Below are 21,983 nucleotides of genomic sequence, written 5' to 3'. Positions count from 1 at the left end.
TTGTTTTTGGGCCACACCCCGGTGGTGCCTCAGGGGTTACTCCTGCTGTCTGCTCAGAAATAGCTCCTGGCAGGCACGGGGGACCATATGGGGACACCGGGATACGAACCAACCACCTTGGTCCCTGGATCGGCTGCTTGCAAAGGCCAAACAACCGCTGTGCTATCTCTCCGGGCCCAGGTTTTTATTTTTTTTTAGCGATGTGGCAAGGGAATTGCAACTCGGGGGCCTCCCGCACGTGCCATGTATGGATTCCCCTTTTCTCAATCCCCGAGGCTCTGAGGATTGCAACTCCAGAGCAGGTTGCTTGCCCTACACAGGTAGATGGCAACTGCAGTCCATTGCGAGCTGCTTTGGTTTGTTGCTTCACTCTCCTGCTTTCCCAAGAGTTCAGGAAGAAGCTTCTTTCCTCTTTCTGCCGTCAAGCGCGCTGCAGCACGACTAGAGAGTGACAGGCGCGCTTTGCGACACTTGCTTTACGGCAGCCCTGTAGGAAGGAAGATGGCGGCCACCTTAGTAGCTGGACGCCCAGCGGGGACCGAACCTGCATGGGGGCCGGAGGCCTTGTGCCCGGACTGGGGAAGCCGTGAAGTCTCCACAGGGGTGAGGAACGAGTCAGGATGTGGGATATCTGCTCAGGACTGACGCGGCGAGAGGAGAAGGGCTGAGTATCGGAATGGCTGGGGCAGGGGCAGCAGCGAGGCGTGTTTCTGGGCCGGGCAGTGGGATGTGGGATGCTCGCGTGCTGGGTACGAGCGGGCTGGTGCCTGGAGGTAGAAATAAAGCAGGAGCGTGCAATTATGGGTCTCGTGGATTCTTAGAGGGCCAGGGAACAGAATTGGTTTTAACAGATTTTTGTTTGTTTGGGGGGTCACACCCGGCGGCGCTCAGGGGTTACTCCTGGCTCTGTGCTCAGAAATCGCCCCTAGCAGGCTCGGAGGACCATATGGGATGCTGGGATTTGAACCACGGTCCTTGTGCATGCAAGTAAACGCCTTACCTCCACGCTATATCTCCGGCCCCTGGTTTTTACTTTTTTGTCTTTGGGGGGGGGGGCACACCCAGCGATGCTCAGCGGGTTATCTCCTGGCTGTCTGCTCAGAAATAGCTCCTGGCAAGGCACGGGGACCATATGGGGACACCGGGATTCGAACCAACCACCTTTGGTCCTGGATCGGCTGCTTGCAAGGCAAACCGCCGCTGTGCTATCTCTCCGGGCCCTGGTTTTTGCATTTTTAAGTGGGAATCTAGTGTTGTAGTTGAAGTGTTAAGGCAGTTGTGAAAGGGGGTCGTGGCGCGCAATTTCTCGACTCGAGCAACATGCTAGAGGGATCTTGGCGTGTTTGTGTGTACATTTGGATTCGGCGGGAAAGCCGGCTCAATTCTTTTCTCCTTTTCAGACAACTATCATGGCCGTGCAGTTTGCGGGCTGGGGTGTAGTTTTGGGAGCTGACTCCAGAACCACCCACTGGGTAAGCTCTCTAGACAGATCTGAACAGTGCTTCCCATTAGTTTTTCTTCATTTCTGCCCATCTTACCTTCATTAGACTACCACGAATAAGAAAGAAGCATGATTTCTCCCCCTTACTGTGTACAGGAGGGATTTATTACATATTCATACCCTCATACCTTGATAAAAATGTGTGCAAAAGTCTCTTCTCCAGTTGTCATGAATGTTCTGCATGAAAACTAATAGGAATAGTGGAATTCCTGTTATTTTTTTGTTTTGTTTTTTTGACCCCACTCTGCGGTTGATCAGTGACCCAATTTGTTCGATATGGAAGTATTGATCCCCCACAGACCTCCAGCAGACCAAAATATGTACTCACTGACCCATTGAGTATCTCTTCTTGCCTCCTGAATTCCTATATTGAATCATTACAAGGTAGAGTCAACCTTGAATAATGGAAAGGCCATACAGCACACACCAGGCCCTCAGGTTGTTGTGCTTCTCTCACTGGTTTTGCTGTCCCTATCAGGTCCTATATAGCCAACCGGAGTGCGGACAAGCTGACCCCAATTCACGATCGTATTTTCTGCTGCCGCTCAGGCTCAGCAGGCTGATACCCAGGAGCAGTCGCTGATGCAGGTCACTTACCAGCCTTGGTTTCCACAGGTGCTTATGGGAAGTGGTGGGAGGGAACATATCCAAGGATTGGGAGCTGGAGAGCCAAATGAATCTGGGCTCCTTGGTAATGATTCTTTATTATAATTCCCTTCAACCTCTAGCATTGAACTGAATGAGCCTCCTTTTGAGTACACACAGACAGCCAGTCTCTTTAAGAGATGTGTTACCGATTACCGAGAAGATCTGATGGCAGGACTTATCATTGCAGGCTGGGATCACCAAGAAGGAGGGCAGGGTCAGATAATTTCCATGGTTGACATACCTTTGATATTTCATCACCCAAGCCATTTTCTCTATCCAGTTTACTTCACCTACTAACTTCTCCATCTAGTGACTTTTCCCTTCATCTGGGCAGGTATACTCCAGTGCCCAGTGGGAGGTATGATGGTCAAGCAGCCCTTTGCCATTGGGGGGCTCTGGGAGCTCCTAAATCTATGGCTATGTGGATGCTACTTACCGGGAAGGTAATGACTAAGGAAGAGTGTCTGCAGTTACGTGCTAATGGTGAGAACAATCTCCTAAACAAGTATAGGTCAACATTCCAAACCCACTTACAGTGATCCCAGCTTCTAACTGAACTGTGACTCTCTTTTACCCACAGCTCTTGCTTTGGCCATGGAGAGGGATGGCTCCAGTGGGAGGGTGATCCGCCTAGCAGCCATTTGCAGAATCAGCGCGGTAGAACGGCAGGTACTTTTGGGGAGATCAAATTCCCAAATTTGCCAGTACCTCTTTAACCACCTCCCTTGAATCCAGAGTACAGTAAAAGACACCCCATTGTGATGCAGAAGTTAATAAGATTTGAAAAAATCCTGTTTTGCTTTGGGATTGTTATCTTACCTCAATTTGGGGGGGGGGGGTTGTTGTGGGGAAGGGGTCACACCCGGCAACGTACAGGGGCTACTCCTGGTTCTGTGCTCAGAAATTGCTCCTGGGCAGACTCAGAGAACCATATGGGATGCTGGGAATACCAACCACCGTCCGTTCTAGTTGGCTGCGTGCAAGGCAAAACGCCCATCTCTGTACTATCTCTGGCCCCTTGACCTCAAATTAAACTTATCTTCTTTGTATTAATCTTTTTTTTTTTTTTTTTTTTTTTTTTTTTTTTTGGTTTTTGGGCCACACCCTGTGACGCTCAAGGGGTTACTTCTGCGCTATGCGCTCAGAAGTTGCTCTGCGGCTTCTTGGGGGACCATATGGGACGCCGGGGGATTGAACCGCGGTCGTCCTAGGCTAGCGTCAGGCAAGGCAGGCACACTTACCCTCCAGCGCGCCACTCGCCCGGCCCCATTTGTATTAATCGTATGCTCTGAGTTCTTAGGGCCCTTGGACACAAGCCTTTGCAATAATGATTTTTGAACCTCTCTCAGATTAAACCTCCCCACCCCCATCTTCTTTATCTTTGGGGGATTTTCCTGACAGTGGTCAAGGGTTTAATAATCTGGGGTGCCTGAAGATTGGATCTGGGTCAGTTACATTTAGACAAACGCCTTGTCTGAGGGTCTACTTTTCTCTGGTTCTTCCCTCTTATTCTTCTTTTTCTACCTTATCTTGGTCCCTATAAACACCAGAGTGGTTGATGTGGAGCTATCAGTAAATGACCTGGCCATTCTCCTTATTAAGGTAGAATACTATCCTGCTACAGGACTGAGTCACCCCTTTCTTAATCTTATCCTACCTGTCATATGTGATTACTGGCCCGAAGGCCAAAAAAGCTTAAAATCTCCAGCTCATGCCTATGCTTCCTTCTCTTTAGACCTCACCTTTCTTCTTAATATTTTTTTGGTTTTTGTTTTGAGCCATACTCTGCTGTGGATTAAACCCAGGTGTTCACACACACAGCAATACACTATGAAAGATGGTCCTTAAAAACTTGCTCTCTTGGGGCCGGAGAGATAGCATGGAGATAAGGTGTTTGCCTTGCTTGCAGAAGGTCGGTTATTTCAAATCCCGGCATCCCATATGGTCCCCCCGAGCCGGACAGGAGTGATTCCTGAGTGTAGAGCCAGGGAATAACCCCTGAGTGCTGCCGGGTATGATCCAAAAACCAAAAAAAAACAAAAAAAACAAAAACCTTGTTTCTCTCGTGCGTGCACACTCTCACACATAGCACAATTGGTAAGGTGCTTGCCTTACATATGGGCATATGGTGAACCTGGGTTTGGATCCCTGTATCGGTTCCCCCAACGCACCACCAGGAGTGATCTCCTGAGCACAAAGCCAGAAAGTAAAGCCTAAGTTAAAGTGACCCTAAAAATCAATCCAAAAAATATAGGGGCAACTAGCTAAGGCACTTGCCTTGCACAAGACTGACCAGGGGCCGGAGGGATAGCACAATGGTAGGGCATTTGCTTGCACGCGACTGACCCAGACAGACCTGGGCTTCATTCCCTGGCATCCCATATGGTCCCTGACCCTGCCAGGAGTGATTTTTCGAGTGCAGAGCCCTGAGCGCCGCCAGGTGTAACCCAAACAAAGAAGTCTGACCCAGGTTCAATCCCTGGCATTCCATTTAGTCCACCCATACCCCCAAGCCTATGAGGAGTAACTCTGAGCACTGTCAGGTAAGACTCTAAAACTATTATATTATAAGTACATGATATATCCAGTTGGGCAAGGCTTGTTACACCTTACCCACAGTCCCATGGGTCTAGCCCCTTACTGTAATTTTTGTTGTTGTGTTATTTTAGGATCACACTGGTTGTGGCTCAGGGGTTACTCCTGGCTTCTGGGCTCAGAAATCACTCCTGGCAGGTTTGCTTCTTTTGTTCATCCCAGCAGTCTAGACCTGAAAGTGTCTCAAGAATGGTACTCAAGAATCACTAGATCTAACCACCCAGTGGTAATTGAAGAAAATCGTGCTGTCCTGCAATCAAAACCCAGGACTATATATTTACAGCTTAAGCTTCTCCCCAGATTGGCATTCTGTTTTGTCTGGTATTTTTTTCTTTTTGATTTTTGGGCCACACCCAGCAATACTCAGGACTTACTCCTGGCTCTGGGTTCATGGACCTGAAAGTGCTTGAGAGCCATATGGAGTATTGGGAATCTGTCCAGGTAGGCTGCATATAAGGCAAGAGACTTAATCTCTTGTATTATTAAACTCAACATTCTCATTTCACCCACTCTCCACAATGAGTGGGATTTAGGCAACTGCCTTCCAGACTGTGATCCTAATTTGATCTCTGGCACAACATGGTCCCCTGAGCTGAGAAAAAAAAAAAAATCAATGTATTACTTTTATTTTTTCTGCAAAACCTGTTTCTTCCAGTCCTCTATCTCAAGGCATCCAATTTCTCTCTCCTTCATTCTTTTCATTCTGTCCCCAGACATGCATTGCCAGATGTACCTGAGGAAGACATTTATTAATTTTGGAATCAATTTTGGCATATAATTCTTGAGTTTTCATACAGGTTTTTCAGCATTCCGGTCTTAGGTTCAATGTCACTCAGAAAGTTTTTTTCCTGATCACCTGAAAATAATATCTGGGAGCTGGAGGGATAGTATAGAGGATAAGACTCTTGTATGCAGTTCTAATCCACCTTATGGGTTTCCCAGCACTGCATGGTCCCTTAAGCACACCCAAGAGTAGTCCCTGGGGTACTGCTGGATGTGGTCCGAAAAATATAAATAATTTTTTTTTTTTTTGGTTTTTGGGCCACACCCAGCGTTGCTCAGGGGTTACTCCTGGCTGGTCTGCTCAGAAATAGCTCCTGGCAGGCATGGGGGGACCATATGGGACACCTGGATTCGAACCAGACACCACCTTTGGTCCTGGATCGGCTGCTTGCAAGGCAAACACCGCTGTGCTATCTCTCACGGGGCCCTATAAATAATTTTTTAAAACAGAAGCTCCAAGGGTTGGAACAATAGAGGTACTTGCCTTGTACACAGTCCACGAACCTAGATTCAATCTCCACACTCCATATGGTCCCCAGTTTCCCAATAGGAGTGATCCCTGAGTTCAGAACAAGGATTAAGCCCTGAGCACAGTCAGGTATGACCCAAACTTTCCACCAATAAAAGAATAAAGTTCCAGTTTTCTCTACCCCTGTTCTTTATTTTGGTGGGGGTGGGGCACACCTGTTTTGAATGCTCAGGAGTTACTCCTGGCTAAGCACTCAGAAATTGCTCCTGGCTTGGGTGGACCATATGGAGGCTGGGGGATAGAACTGCGGTCCTTCCTTGGCTAGCACTTGCAAGGCAGACATCTTACCTCTAGCGCCACCCCTCGCCGGCCCCTACCCTGTTCTTATATTTTTAATTTTACTTTCACAGTTTTGTTTTTGTTTTTATTTTTTTATATTTTTTTTGCTTTTTGGGTCACACCCTGTGATGCTCAGGGGTTATTCCTGGCTATATGCTCAGAAATCGCTCCTGGCACAGGGGACCTGGCATATGGGGCGCCGGGGGATCGAACTAAGGTCTGTCCTAGGATCTGCTGCTTGCAAGGATGCAAGGCCATGCCCTACACCGCTGTGCTATTGCTCTGGCCCCAGTTTCATTTTATTTTCTTATTATATATAATACATTTATATATACATACACACTATATATATTTATCAGTATATTCTTTTTTTTTTTTTTTTTGGTTTTTGGGCCACACTCGTTGACGCTCAGGGGTTACTTCCTGGCTATGCGCTCAGAAAGTCGCTCCTGGCTTGGGGGACCATATGGGACACCGGGGAGATCGAACCGCCGTCCGTCCTAGGCTAGCGCAGGCAAGGCAGGCACCTTACCTCTAGCGCCACCGCCCCGGCCCCTATCAGTATATTCTATTGTGTTTGTTTTCTATTCTACTTCTGCTTCAATGAAATGTAAGCATCAGTGAGAAGAGAATTCCTTTGGGGTTGAGGGAATGTGGGATGATGCCATAAGGGAAACTGCCTGATCTGTGCTCCCAGAAGTCCGTCAGGAGATGGTTGTCTGAATCAAACCCAGACTATATGCAAAGATTATGCTCAGCTGCAGGAGTTTACCTCTCTTGATTGGTTCTCTGACATATCCTCATGCCAGCAGAGTGGGACACTTAATGTTGAATCAGTATGCTCCCTAGCACCATCTACTGTCTCTCTCAGCTGCTCACAGTTTACACCATATTCCAACGTGAAGCTGGATTTCAGCAAACTTGCTTCCTGCTGAAATCTCTACTACTTACCCTCTGCCTTGGGTCAGTTGTGTCCTATTGCCCCTTACTCTTCCTGGCTTTCATCCCACACAGTACACCTGTCAGCCTAATTGTCTTAGCCCCCAGCTATTAACCCTCCATCCTACCTTGCCCCTGCATGCATGTATGACACACTGGCACATATGTATACCTAACAATTACATTTATTTTAATTTTTGTGGGGAGCCAACACCAATCAACTACATGCAAGGCAAATCACCCACTGTACTATCATTCCCCACAACTCAAATTTAATGAGAAGGTCTTCAGGGGCTTTAGTGAGTTGAGTACTGGGATCACCCAGAGAAAGGATGGGGAGGAAGGTTGCCAGAGCTTCCTGGAAGTTCAGGTTGTTTCTTCAAATGGTGGAGTCGTTGGCTGATGCTACGTCGTGCAGCTGGTGACGGAAGGAGAGTCGAGCTTTTCTGCTGAAGTAAGCACCAGACCCCAGGGAGGTCGCCCCAGCCTCCCTCAGCCACAACAGGGCTGATAGCTGGTCTGGGATCTGGATCTATAGGGGCTACTGACTCCAGACCTAAAAGGGTAGATTGGAGGTTTAAAGGAGTTGGGGTCAGGGTCCCCATGCCCTATGGTCCCTTCACCAACTGAGGAGGAAAGAGGAAGATTCTGCATCAGGGGTCTGGGAAGGAGGAGTCTGAGCAAGGCTGACTCCCTCTGACAATCTAAGTATGCAGGGCTCTTACTAGGGTTCTTTGCTGTCACTGGCTTGAAATTCTTAACCATTTTGAATAAGGGGGTCCTACTTTTATTTGCACTGGGCCCTGCAAAGAATTTCACAAATGCCCTGGGGAAAGTGATGGCTCCACCTTTTTTCATAGGGAGAAGATGATCCTTTTTCCCTCCACTGTTTGGTCACTTGCCTTTCTTCCAAATGTGCTATCTGTTCCCTTTCCATCAGTCCCTCCCAGCACTGCCCCCCTCCCCGCTGTACCTGTTTCTTTTCCAGTTCCTGGCTGTCTTCGGCACCTGCCCCATCGGAAGCACCATGCCCCCTTCAGTCCCATCTCAACAATGGAGAAGACTAGGGTGCTGTGATGCTGCAAAATGACCAGGAGGGCCCAGGAGGAAGGGTGTGGTTTTCAAGCCCCTCCACTGTGGGCCAAAACTACTACTTAGCTTAGACTGCCTGGTGATTAAAGGCGCCAGGAGATGCAAGAGAGAGTAGAGGGAGGAGGGAAAGGTTGAGGAGGATACCCCATTTAGAAACTGTTTTTTGGGAGGGAGTTTGGGCCTTACCTATTGATGTTCCTGGCTCTACTTAGGGGTAGTGCCCAATGGTACTCAGGTGATCAAAGCTGAGTCAGCTGCATGTATGACAAGCACCATGAGGAAACTGGAGCAATCGTACAGTGGAAAGGGCACTTGCCTTGTAGACAGCCAACCCAGATTCAATCCCTAGCATCTCCTATGCCCCCTCTCCCAGCCTGCCCAAGGTTTCCAGGAATGATGTCTGCCCATATAGCTAGGAATAACTCCTGAGTATTGCCTCCAAAAAATAACAAAAAAAAAAAACAAAACAAAAAAAAACCAAAACCATGCACCTTGGTCCCTGTACTGTCTCTCCAACCCATGGAGGTTCTCTTTGCTCCTCATAAAAAAGCAGGAGCCTGGGAGCATGGCATGGTGGAGGTAAATGCAAATTTGGCTGGTCAGTGACCCGAGTGTTAAATACAGTGGGTAGGACATTTGTCTTCCATGCAGTCAACTTAGATTCAACCCAGGTTCGATCTTAAGCACCATAAATGGTGCCCAGAGCCCATCAGCAGTGATTCCTGAGTGCAGAGCCAGGAGTAACCTGAAAACCATCAGCCATGATCCCAAAGAAACAAAACAAACAAACAAACAAAATGCCAGGACGAAGGCCGGAGAGATGGCATGGAGGTAAGGCATTTTGCCTTGCTGCAGAAGGTCGATGGTTCAAATCCCAGCATCCCATATGGTCCCCCGAGTCTGCCAGGAGCAATTTCTGAGCGTAGAGCCAGGAGTAACCCCTGAGTGCTGCCAGGAGTGACCCAAAAACAAACAAACAAAAAAAAAATGCCAGGATTAGATCATTGAGTGAAAATTCATTATAGTCACATTGGACAACTTGGTGTCAAGGTGGTCACTCACTACTAGGGACTATTTCAGAATATTAAGATGTAAAAAATTTCCCTCCGGAGCTCCAGGGCTTCCCCTGGGCCACATGCCTGGGCAAGCCAGCAAGGTGGGATCCTGGGAGGAGCTAATGGGGTACCCTAGGCTTTCCCCATTCCCAAGCAGGCTCCAGAGGGAGGCTTAGGGCGGGGGCTTTGAACTTATGGCCTTCCGGCTCGGGAAGTATCTCCTTCCTTCCTGGGAGCCGGGAGTCTCAGCCAGCATGGGTTTCAGCAGACCTCCGTTGTGCCAAAGGCCTTTTTTACACTTGGAGGAGCTTAACTGGGGGAGGGTGTGTGTGTAGATAGTTGCTCGGCTGTACTCAGGCAGTCACTGGTAATTTCATACCAGTCTACATGTTCCAAACCGCGCGGGGGCACGCACAATATATTAATAGTACTCCATATCCTTAAGTATGTTTTTATGTATGCAGAATGTCCATTTTGTATTCTGCTCTTTAACACACCCCTACAAAACTCATTTTTACTCTTTAACTCTCTCACCCCAAACTATCATTACTCCACATTTACCCTTTTTAACTTAAGCACTGCACCATCCAAAATCAAGACCAACGTGGTGCACTGAATTTAACACCCACCCAACTATTTCAAAAGCATAAAACAGCAAATATGCCCTTTGAATTTTTATATCTATTTTCTTTGACAGCTTTATCTCTTACTTAATATTCTCTTATATAGTGACGATTTCCCTTACTTTTTATCTTTTCTTCTCTTTATGAGCTGATCAATAAGGAATTTGGTGAAAGATTCCCTGTTTATCGCTTATGTATGAACCAAGTCAAGGGGATTGTAGGACTTGTTCTTGCAGCCCTATATGTACCAATAATGCCACGTGGCATTATTCCTTGTTTGCATAAGCACATTAAAATGGTGAAATTCCATACATACAAATAATTTCTTATCTAAAAGAGATGGGAATACACAAAACTTGTAGTGCAATTGGACCTTACACCCTGAACATTGACATAATAACCTGGCACAGGCCTCAGAAGAATGGGCATTCTCCATTCACCCCTGAACTAGGGAAGCCACCTATGAAACATCCAACATTGTCTATAACATCACCTGGAAGCAATCCTCTACCAGGGAAGACTCTACTGCTGATCTGACATCGACCTACTCAAAAGAGACTTCCCTTAACACTGAGAAGACTTAACAACAATAATGTCCTGCTTACTGGACTCTGCATTGCCCTTTAATTGTGAGGTGAAACTAGAGGATGCTCGACACCAGCCTGACTTCAATGTAGGATATGCAGATTCCAGGATCTTTTGCAAACAAAAGAGACTGTTTGAAAATTAAAACTGTATTGGCACTACAGACAAGAACTTGGATTAGACAAACTATTCTGCCGGAACCTAGAGCTGGTCTTAAGCCAGGAAACTTCAGGGGTAGGGTCTCTTTGTATTTATGCCAAGGCTTTTCCTTTCCATGTCACCCATATTTTGGTGGGCCTATGCAAACAATAATTGCCACTCTAACACCGTTTTTACTTTGCTCCTTTGACTCTAAACCTTAAATAAAAAAAACCTACTTAAACTTTTGAGGTTAACATAAACTAATATGCATATACATGGAAATGTAAAAAATACTATGCCTTCAATGTTTCAGGAGTTACACAAATATTATGGCTTTAAATTGCTTTGTGTGGGGCCGGGCGGTGGCGCTAGAGGTAAGGTGCCTGCCTTGCCTGCGCTAGCCTTGGACGGACTGCGGTTCGATCCCCCAGCATCCCATATGGTCCCCCAAACCAGGAGTGACTTCTGAGCGCATAGCCAGGAGTAACCCCTGAGCATCACTGGGTGTGACCCAAAAACAAAAAAACAACAAAAAACAAACAAACAAAATAAATTGCTTTGTGTACCACTAAGAAATGTTATAATGAATATCTGGAGACTTGAGGGACAAAGTAATTGTACATGGGTTCTGTTTTATTTCTTCTTAATGTTCCTTGACTTTATGTTCAAAATTAAGGTGTCAGCAAGGGGATTTCTTCTGAGAACTCTGTTTATTGGTGGTTGTCCTTCCACGGTAACTTTACCTTGTCCTCTTTCTTTGCATCATTGTTCTCATAATTAAAATAAATAAATAAATAAATAATAAAAAAAGATACACAACTCAGGAAAGTGGGCCATGTTAAACGTCCATTCGGCTGAGGGCTATTGAGAAATGGAAAAGGACTGACCCTCTATTCAGATGTAAGTGTTGGACTTAGTTACACTTTGCTTCCTCTCCAAATTGGCACTTTATTTTCAATCCTCAAATAAAGAGCAACCATTTGATTTTGTAATATGAAAACTATTATTGCCATTAGGAAAAGATTACTGAACTTTCTGTATCTAATGTTTATGCCTTTAATAAGCCCACTGTTTCCAAGAGAATTGAATGCCTTTTTGTACTATGATGTTTTTCTACCACTACATCTTAGTTTTGTACCTTAATGGCTGGGAAAGTTGTTTTTATAAATTCACAGAAACCTGAAAAAAAAGATGTACAAAATTTAGGGCCAGAAAGAGTACAGAAGTTAAGGTACTTAGGGCCAGAGTGATCGAATAGTAGGCAAGGCGTTTGCCTGGGTTCAATCCTGGCATACTATATGGTCCCCCAAGCCTGCCAGGAGTAACCTCTGAGCACTGCTGGACCCCCTAACAAAGAAGTTAAGGTACTTGCCTTGTACATGTCTGACACTCTGGCATCATTTTTGGTCTCCTGTGCCATATTAGAAGTGATTCCTGAACACAGAGCCAGGAGTAAACCCTGAACACACTTGGTGTGGCCCCAAAACCAAACCAAACCAAAAATGTGTATAAGATTTTTAAATAGTATATCTATATCTATATCTAGATATACACATACATATGTATGTATGTATATATTCATTTTTGGTTTTTGGGTCACACCCAGCAGCAGAAAAAGGGAAATGTTATATACTCAGTTAAATAATCTGGTAACTTGACTTTTTTATGAAGATAGTTATTTATTTATTTATTTATTTATTTATTTATTTTTGGTTTTTGGGCCACACCCTGTGACGCTCAGGGGTTACTCCTGGCTATGCGCTCAGAAGTTGCTCCTGGCTTCTTAGGGGACCATATGGGACGCCGGGGGATCGAACCGCGGTCATGAAGATAGTTATAATTGAGTAATAATGTTTCAGATATGCTAGGAACTCATATGTGATATCTTGTTTAATCATGCCCATAGTGCTTTGAGTTGTTACTACGATCTGAATTTACATATAAGAAATTGGAGGCATGGAGAGATTAGGTAACCTGCCATGGTCATACAGATAATTATCAGCAGTGGAAGAACTCCTACCACCTCCACACTCTCCCATCAGTCTGACCCCTGAGTCCACTCTGTTAACCACCACCCTGAGCTTCCCAAGCACTGATGCTGTAGGCTAAGCCTGGAATAGCAAACCTCCCATAATAACACCTTATGTTAGTAAATAAGGAGTAAAACTGTGGAAATGCTGCATTATATTCTCGCAGGATGTTGTGATATGGGGAAGACTGAAAGCACTAATGACTATATTGCCAAACTCAGAAATTGTTTCTCTTGGGCCGGAGAGTAGCACAGCGGTAGGACATTTGCCTTGCAAGCAGTCAATCCAGAACAGATGGTGGTTCGAATTCCAGCATCCAAAATGGTCCCCTGTGCCTGTCAGGAACAATTTCTGAGCACACAGCCGGGAGTAAACTCTGAGTGCAGCCAGGTGTGACCCAAAAACCAAAAAAAAAAAAAAATAGTTTATCTTTTTGTTTTGTTTTTGATAACACCCAGAAATGCTATGGGGCTATTCCTGACTCCTGCCTCTACACTCAGGAATTATTCCTGGAGGTGTTCAGAGGACCATATGGGTTGTCAGGGATCAAACACCAGTCAGCTGCGTGCAATGCAAGCACCTTATCTGATGTACTATTGCTCCAATCCTTCATTTATAATTTTGTAAATTTATTTAAGTAAAGACTTTCTGTTTTGTGCAACAGCCAGCTATGCTTAGGGCTTACACCGAGCTCTGAAATCAGGGATCATGCCTGGTAGGATATAGGGGACCATATGTGGTGCCAGAGATCAAACCTGGGTTGGTCCTGTGTAAGGCAAGTGCTTGATCCAATGTCCAGTCTCTCTGGCCACATTAGTGAATGGTTTTGTTTGGTTTCTTTATATATATTTGGTTTTTGGGCCATGCCTGGTGATGCTCAGGGGTTACTCCTAGCTATATGCTAACAAATCACTCCTGACTTGGGGGACCATATGGGATGTGGGGGAATCGAACCACAATTCGTCCTAGGTTAGCATGTGTAAGGCAGACACCCTACTGCACCACCGCTTCAGCCCCACATTAGTAAATGTTAATTTACAATCTGGCCAGTGATGTAGCTGGATTCTTGAGCACATATCCTACATACATGCTTCACCCTAGCTTCACACACACACACATACACACACAAATTTACAGTCTATTATTATTTTATAATTTATTTTTCTTTTGTTGTATTTTGTTTCTTTTTTGGGACATACTTGCAGTGTTTAGGGGTTACTCCAATTCTGTGCTTGGGAAACAATCCTGGAGTTATTTGGGGTGACCATACAGTGCCAGGAATCAACCCCAGGCTTCCTTCATGAAGGCATGAACTTCAGTCTTTTGAGCTATTTCCCCAGCTCCCTCCAATCTACAGCTTAATGCATGCATTTTTTTCTTCTGGTTTTTGAGTCATATCTAGCAGTACACACGGCTTACTCCTCATCTTGTTCTCAGGGATCAGTCCTCTTGGGCTTAGGAAACCATAGCAATACTGAACATCGATTCTGACTTGGTCCCATGCAAACAAGTACTTGCTCACTGTACTATCTCTCCAGCCTAGTTCCCTTTGTGTCCCTTTTCCACCAATCTTTTCTCCATGCCCCTGCCATGGGTAGCTACTGATCTGATTTTTATCACTAGAGATTGGCTTTGTTTATTTTATTTTATTTTGTTGTTGTTGTTTGTTTTGTTTTGTTTTTTGGGTTCACACCCAGTGGTACTCAGGGGTTACTCCTGACTCTGCACCCAGAAATAGTTTCTGGCAGACTTGGGAGACCATATGGCATGCTGGGAATTGGACCACCATCAGTCCTGGGTCAGCCGCGTGCAAGGCATATGCCCTACCACTGTGCTATCTCTCCAGCCCTGGCTTTGCCCATTTATAACTGTATGTAGTGGCAGAGATAAAGTAGTGGGTTGGGCACTTGACTTGCACCCCCAAATCATCCTCCAAGACCCCAGGAGTGATTTCTGAGTGCAGAGTCAGGAGTAAGTACTATGGTTTTATTTTTTTTGTTGTTTTTGTTCTTAAGTCACACCCCTGGTGGTTCTCAGGAGTTACTCCTGGTTCTGTGTTCAGTAATTACTCCTGGTGGTGCTCAGGGAACTAGATGGGATGCCAGGAATCAAACTTGGGTTGGCTGTGTGCAAGGCAAATACCCTATATGCTGTACTATCACTCTGGCTGGTATTACTCTTTTTGCAGGGGGGCGGGGGACACAGATAATGAGGTCTTTTGAAGCCAAACCCAGTGGCAGTGGTTAGGGCTTAATCCTGGCTTTGTTGCCAGGAGTTACTATTTATGATGCTCAGGGAGACCAAATGTAGTGCTTGTGATTGAACTATTTGCTTTTTTTTTTTTTTTTTTTTTTTTTTTGTTTTTGGGCCACACCCAGTAACGCTCAGGGGTTACTCCTGGCTATGTGCTCAGAAGTTGCTCCTGGCTTGGGGGACCATATGGGACACCGGGGGATCGAACCGCGGTCCGTCCAAGGTTAGCGCAGGCAAGGCAGGCACCTTACCTTTAGCGCCACCGCCCAGCCCCCTTTTTTTTCATTCTTTTTTTTTTTTTTTTTTTTTTGGTTTTTGGTTTTTGGGCCACACCCAGTGATGCTCAGGGGTTACTCCTGGCTATGCGCTCAGAAGTCGCTCCTGGCTTGGGGGACCATATGGGACACCGGGGGATCGAACCGCGGTCCGTCCAAGGCTAGCGCTGGCAAGGCAGGCACCTTACCTCTAGCGCCACCGCCCGGCCCCGAACTATTTGCTTTTAATTAAGGATCAGATGTATGCCTAATCTCTATCCTATTTCTCCAGCCGTTGGTATTACTCTTTTGTCTCTGGTTTCTTTCATTAAAATGGTTTTGAACTTCATCCATGCTGTATGTGTTCCCTGGATATAGGGCTAAAGACCCCCACTTGGAAGTTTAAATCTTCAGGCCTAGACCACTTTAATAACCCTCAACACATACAGCCTACCTTCACCCTCCAGCATTGGATCCAGAGCCCTTTAACAAACAGAAAGGAGAGATTATATATAGAAACTTGCATAACTAGAGATATGTAGGTATATAGATATAGATAATATAGAAGCTTTGTATGCTTCAGTTCAGACCACCCCTGACTCCATCCTTGGCACTGCATATGTTCCTCTAAGAACCACCAGGGGTCATTCATGAGCACAGTCAGAAATAGCTGCTGAGCACTTGTGGTTCTAACCTACATACAAACCAACAAAAATTCTGTAACCAGCAGAATTTCTGTATCCACTTCCCAGTCCTCCTCTCCAACAACTACTGTGCTATGATTTTATTATTTGATGGTTCTCAGGGCTTACTCTTGGCTCCATGCTACAGAATCACTAGAGACTTGGATGACCAAATAATGCCAATGGTTCAAACCCAGGTCAGCTGAGTGCAAGTACCCTATAAGCTGTTCTATCTCTCTGACCCATATTTTACTGTATTTTATGTTTTTGGTCCACCCCTGAAGTACTCTTGGTTTTATCCTGGCTCCATGGTCAGGAGTTAGCCCTGGTGGTATTCATAAAACTATATGTGATGCCAGAAATCCAACTGGGATTGTATGCAAGCCCAACACCTTAACCCCTGTACTATCCATCCCTACTTATTTTTGTTTGTTTGTTTGTTTTTGGGTCACACCCGGCAGCGCTCAGGGGTTACTTGCCACGGCATACATAAACTTTTAGGGGAGCTCAGCCCACCAGATGTATCCTCAGATTTTCCTGGTGAGGAGAACTGAAATAACCCCCACAGGCTTCTTCAAAAGGCCTACTGTGGACACCTTTTTCCCCTGCATGGATGGTTGAGGAATTTCCAAAGAGGTGCTTGGCATTACATTTTTGGTCTTTATTTGGCTATTTCTCCTTTGTAAATCTCAGGCATAATTGTGGCCTCTATCAAATTTGGCTCAGAAATTCCAGCACCAAAGATTACTTGAGACCCCTTTTCTGGATATAGTTAGCCCTAAAAGCAAAGATAATGTTTTTTTCTCTTTTCAAATATGTCCTTGTAGCTGCAGACACTGGGTATCAAGATCCTGGGCTACTGACTCTCATTTAGAAATAGGGAAACACATTTTAGGGGATTTAACTCCTTCCTTTACTTAACCTCTAAAACAATAAAGTCCAGTCCAGTGAAGATCAAGTGCCTAGATATTCCCTACTTCCTCCTAATCCTGATTTTGCATTTGAAGTAAGCTTGCTAAGAGCTGCCTTGAGTTGTAACTATCTCCTTTGTAACTTAGAATTTTTACAGTCACACCCATAGCTTAGGTGTTGTTATTGTTATACTTTGCTCTGTGATTATAATTATTCTTCTCTATACCTATGGCTGGTTTTACCCCTATAAGTCTCCTTGCCTAAAGATTAACTTTGTTGCACTCCTGCCAGAAGATGTGTTGACCCCACATACTCTGTGTGTGGTATCGTTATTTCATATTCAGCCGCTCGTGCTCCCACTTTTCTCCCCGTGAAGGATTTGCTCCCCACTAGAAATGCTGAGACGCAAGACGCCTACAGCAGTTACTCCTGGCTCTATGTTCAGAAATCGCTCCTGACAGGCTCGGGGGACCATATGGGATGCCGGGATTCGAACCACCATCCTTCTGCATCTAAGGCAAATGCCTTACCACTGTGCTATCTCTTTGGCCCCATCCCTACTTATTTTTAAAGTTATTTATTTTTAAGCCAAAGCAATAACACAGCAGGTAGAGCATTTGTCTTGCATGCAGCTAACCCAGGATTGACCTAGGTTGTACCCTGGCATCCCATATAATCCCCCAAACCTGCCAGGAATGATTCCTGAGCACAGAGAGAGAAGTAAGCCCTGAGTGCTGCCGGTGGCCCACAAACTAAAAGTAAAATAAAATAATTTATTTATTTTGGCTTGGGGGCCAAATCTGGTGGTGTTCAGGCCTTACTCTATGTTCAGTTATCACACTTAAAAAGGGCATGGAGGACTGTATGGGATACTGGAGATAAAATCCAGTTTGGTTGCATGCCAGGTAAGTGCTATCATTTTCACCCCAACATATTTAAATATTTTGATCTGATTTTTTTTTTTTTGGTTTTGGTCACACCTGGCAGTGCTCAGGGGGGTTACTCCTGGCATATGGATTTGAACCATCATCCTTCTGCATGCAAGGCAAACGCCCTACCTCTATGCTATTTCTCCAGCCCCATATTTTAATATTGAATGGGTATATGCTTAGAAGTGTAATTGCTATATACCATATGGTAACTCTATGTTTAACTTTTATTTTGTTGATTGTTTAGGAGCCACTCCCTGCAGTGTTCAGGCATAACTCCTCTCAGGGATGGGGGACCATATGTGATGCCAGGAATTGAACCTAGGTGGACTGTGTACAAAGCAAGCACCATATCCACCATATCCACTATACTGTCACTCTGGCCCTAGTTAAACATTTTAAGAAAGTATTTTCTTTCTTTCTTTCTTTTTTTTTTTTTTTTTTGGTTTTTGGGCCACACCCGGCGGTGCTCAGGGGTTACTCCTGGCTGTCTGCTCAGAAATAGCTCCTGGCAGGCTCGTGAGACCATATGGGACACCGGGATTCGAACCAACGACCTTAGATCCTGGATTGGCTGCTTGCAAGGCAAACACCACTGTGCTATCTCTCCGGGCCCAATTAAGAAAGTATTTTCGGGCCCGGAGAGATAGCACAGTGGTGTTTGCCTTGCAAGCAGCCGATCCAGGACCAAAGGTGGTTGGTTCAAATCCCGGTCCCCCGTGCCTGCCAGGAGCTATTTCTGAGCAGACAGCCAGGAGTAACCCCTGGGCACTGCCAGGTGTGACCCAAAAACCAAAAAAAAACAAAAAAAAAAACAAAAAAAAATAACAAAAAAAAAAAAAAAAGAAAGTATTTTCAAGGCGATGCTACCACTTTCAACTTGATTCATTTTTATTAGTAGTATTTACATATATAACCAAATATAAACATATATTTACATATACAACCAAAATAAAAATACCTCTTCAAAAAGCACCATTATTTAAAAAAATACAAGCTATATGCTGAAAGAAAATATTTTCAACACACATATGATAAATTATTTGTATCCAAAGCATGTGAAGAACTCTTAAATGGGAAGACTGGAGTGATAGCACAGCAAATAGGGTGCTTGCCTCGCATGCACCTTGAATACATTGATTAACCTAGTAGCTTCATTCCTATTTATGCACTCAAAAATATACATATCCACGTGGAAATGTTCATAAGTCAAGAACATTGACTTTGGGGCCGGGCGGTGGCGCTAGAGGTAAGGTGCCTGCCTTGCCTGCGCTAGCCTAGGACAGACCGCGGTTCGATCCCCCGGCGTCCCATATGGTCCCCCCAAGCCAGGAGCAACTTCTGAGCGCATAGCCAGGAGTAACTCCTGAGCATCACCGGGTGTGGCCCAAAAACCAAAAAAAAAAAAAAAAAAGAACATTGACTTTTAGTTAAAAAAAAAAAAAAAAAAGGCAACTTAAATTTCCATAGAAGGAAGAGAAAAATAAATGTGGGTTTTGGGTCACACCCAGCAGCGCTCAGGAGTTACTCCTGGCTCTACGCTCAGAAATCACTCCTGGCAGGCTTGGGGGACCATATGGGATGCCAGAATTCGAACCATATGGGATGCCGAGATTCGAACCACCCTCCTTCTGTATGCAAAGCAAACGCCCCACCTCCATGCTCTCTCTCTGGCCTCAAATAAATGTTTTGTTTGTTATGCCAAAGATGAAATTCAGGTCCTCCATATGTAAAGTATATGCCCTACCACTGAGCTACATTCCAGATCCCAGCTTCTTTTTTTTATTATTATTTTTTAAATGGTTGTAGACTCCACATTCAGCCATCCTGGCTATAGTTCACTGCTAGTGCTAAGAAAGTGGTGTTGCCTGGTTCCTGTAGCACTGGGGACCACCAGGGTCATACCTGGGGATATTCAGGTCATTTGATGCTGGGGATGGAATTATATCCTAATAGCTGTACTATTTCTCTTATCCCCTGCTTCATGATGGGCCGGAGAGATAGCATGGAGGTAAGGCGTTTGCCTCTCATGCAGGAGGTCATCGGTTCGAATCCCGGCGTCCCATATATGGTCCTCCCGTGCCTGCCAGGAGCAATTTCTGAGCCTGGAGCCAGGAATAACCCCTGAGCACTGCCGGGTGTGACCCAAAAACCACAAAAAAAAAAAAAAAAGAATCACAGGATGGAGAGATAGTATACTTGCCATGAATATAGTGATCTGGATTTGATATGGTCCCTTTTTTTTTTTTTTTTGGGTCACACCCGGCAGGCTCAGGGGACCATATGGGATGCCGGGATTTGAACCACCATCCTTCTGCATGAAAGGCAAATGCCTTACCTCCATGCTATCTCTCCGGCCCAGTCCCTTTTTTTTTTTTTTTTTTTTTTTTTTTTCAGAGTTCAAGCCGTTTTATTTCTCCCGTCTGGAGGGTGTTGGTGGCGTGGTCGGGAGGGGAGTTGGCACAAGATTGCGGGTGGTGGGGCCTGCCTAGGGCAGGCAGGCAGGCAGGCAGGCAGGCAGGGAGGAGAGGGGTCGGCAGGGTTCTCAGGCAAAGGTGGAACCGTTCCAGCCCACGTTGGTGGCGTTCATGTCGTAGTAGTTGATGTAGATCCTGTCAGGGCTGATGCGGAGGCGCTCGCTCAGGAGGTTGCATAGTAGCTTACAGTAGGTGCGGTTCTGTGGGCCCCTGATCTTGCCAATGCTGTGCAGGCTGCAGAGCAGGGCTCGCTGGAGCCGCCGAAGGCCATGAGCTGGTCTGGCAGCACGTGCACGGCGATGTATTGGGCCGGCTTGCCTGTGGCCTGCGCCAGCTGCTGCGTGAGCTCGGAGAGAAGCCCGTCGGGCACCGAGGTGCGGGCCACGTTGGTGTTCCGATGAACATGGGCTTGATGGCGGTGGAGCAGCGACGACCTGGATGGATGCAACCCGGGAAGCCCCCGGTCCCTTTTTTTTAAACTTTTTTTTATTATTTAAAGAAAATGCATTACACAGTTGACGTAAATATTTGTTTCAAGAAAAAAGAAAGCAAAGTTATTGAAAGAACATAAAGATAAACTAAAAACTAAAATGGAAGAGAAGAAAAAAGAAAGAAGAAAAAGTTCAGTAGCATGTATATTTGTGAAAATTATTGTTGTTGTTGTTGTTGTTGTTTTTATATAATTCTTGTTTTGACCAAAGTGTATTACAAATCATTCACAGTAAAATTTTAGGTATATAGTGACATTGAATCAGGGGCATTCCCACCACCAATGTTGTCCTCCCTCTACTCCCTTTCCCAGCATGCATCCTATATCCTCCTCCTTCCCCCCCCCCCCCACCGGGCTGCTAGTATAAGTGGTTCTCTCTGTGTCTAGCTTGTTGTAGATTGGGTATCAATCCTGTTGTCGTTGGCTTTGGATTTGGTACCTAAGTCTGATCATTTTTTATTTCTACTCAATGTTCATATGACTGGTCTTGGTACCCTTCATTATTTCCACCTCAGTTTGTGAGCAGAACAAGGTGGTTCAAGTTATGTGGTTCTGTTTGAAGGAAAGAAGAAAAAAGAAAAAAGGAGGGGGACAAAAATCAAACAAGCAAAAAATGGAAGGAATTCTTCTAGAGGCTATAAATATAGTTTAAGAGAAGAAAGGGAAAAAGGAAGAAAAACATAACAATACAAAAAAAATCAAACAAAAAACCCAAAAAGCACCACATCAATAAAGACAACCAAACAATAATCCCAAACAAAATAAAAACAACCAAACAATAATCCCATACAAAATAAAAATAAAACAGAGCACAAAAACATAAAACATAATAAAAACAAAACAAGAAAAAACAAAAAACAGCAACAATAACAACTAAAAAATTAATTTGTGCTTTTTTTTTTGCATAGGCACAGTAAATACTGGGGAGATTAGAAAGGGAAAATCATTGGGTTTTTTTTGTGAAAATTATTGTCTCTCCAATAAAGTCATTAATACAATAGCAGAAGGTTTAGTAAGCTTTTTTTTGGGGGGGGATCATACCTGTTGGCATTCAGGGGTTACTCCTGGCTCTGTGCTCAGAAATTGCCCCCAGCAGACACAGGGGACCATATGGGATGGCGGGATTCGAACCACCATCCATCCTGGATAGGCTGCGTGCAAGGCAAATGCCCTACCGCTGTGCTA

At 45.1% G+C, this 21,983-nt stretch overlaps 2 protein-coding genes across 2 annotated transcripts; one reads left to right on the top strand and one right to left on the bottom strand.

Moving 5' to 3' along the window:
* The first annotated feature begins 499 nt into the window (after window positions 1-499).
* PSMB6 (proteasome 20S subunit beta 6) lies at window positions 500-2,894 on the top strand. The gene is given in 11 exon segments (XM_049786039.1): window positions 500-603; window positions 1,401-1,466; window positions 1,468-1,472; window positions 1,980-2,088; window positions 2,091-2,116; window positions 2,230-2,363; window positions 2,484-2,536; window positions 2,538-2,594; window positions 2,596-2,632; window positions 2,730-2,827; window positions 2,829-2,894. Coding segments are annotated over 11 exon segments (753 nt in total). The 5' UTR covers window positions 500-501.
* A 4,759-nt stretch (window positions 2,895-7,653) lies between these two features.
* On the bottom strand, window positions 7,654-8,320 carry C1H17orf114 (chromosome 1 C17orf114 homolog). Its single transcript, XM_049775911.1, is given in 3 exon segments — window positions 7,654-7,761; window positions 7,763-7,830; window positions 8,248-8,320. Coding segments are annotated over 3 exon segments (249 nt in total).
* Window positions 8,321-21,983: the final 13,663 nt, after the last annotated feature.

This window comes from Suncus etruscus, chromosome 1 (genome assembly GCF_024139225.1).
Source record: "Suncus etruscus isolate mSunEtr1 chromosome 1, mSunEtr1.pri.cur, whole genome shotgun sequence".
Taxonomy (NCBI): Eukaryota; Metazoa; Chordata; class Mammalia; order Eulipotyphla; family Soricidae; genus Suncus; species Suncus etruscus.
This window is presented reverse-complemented; position numbering and strand designations above follow the sequence as displayed.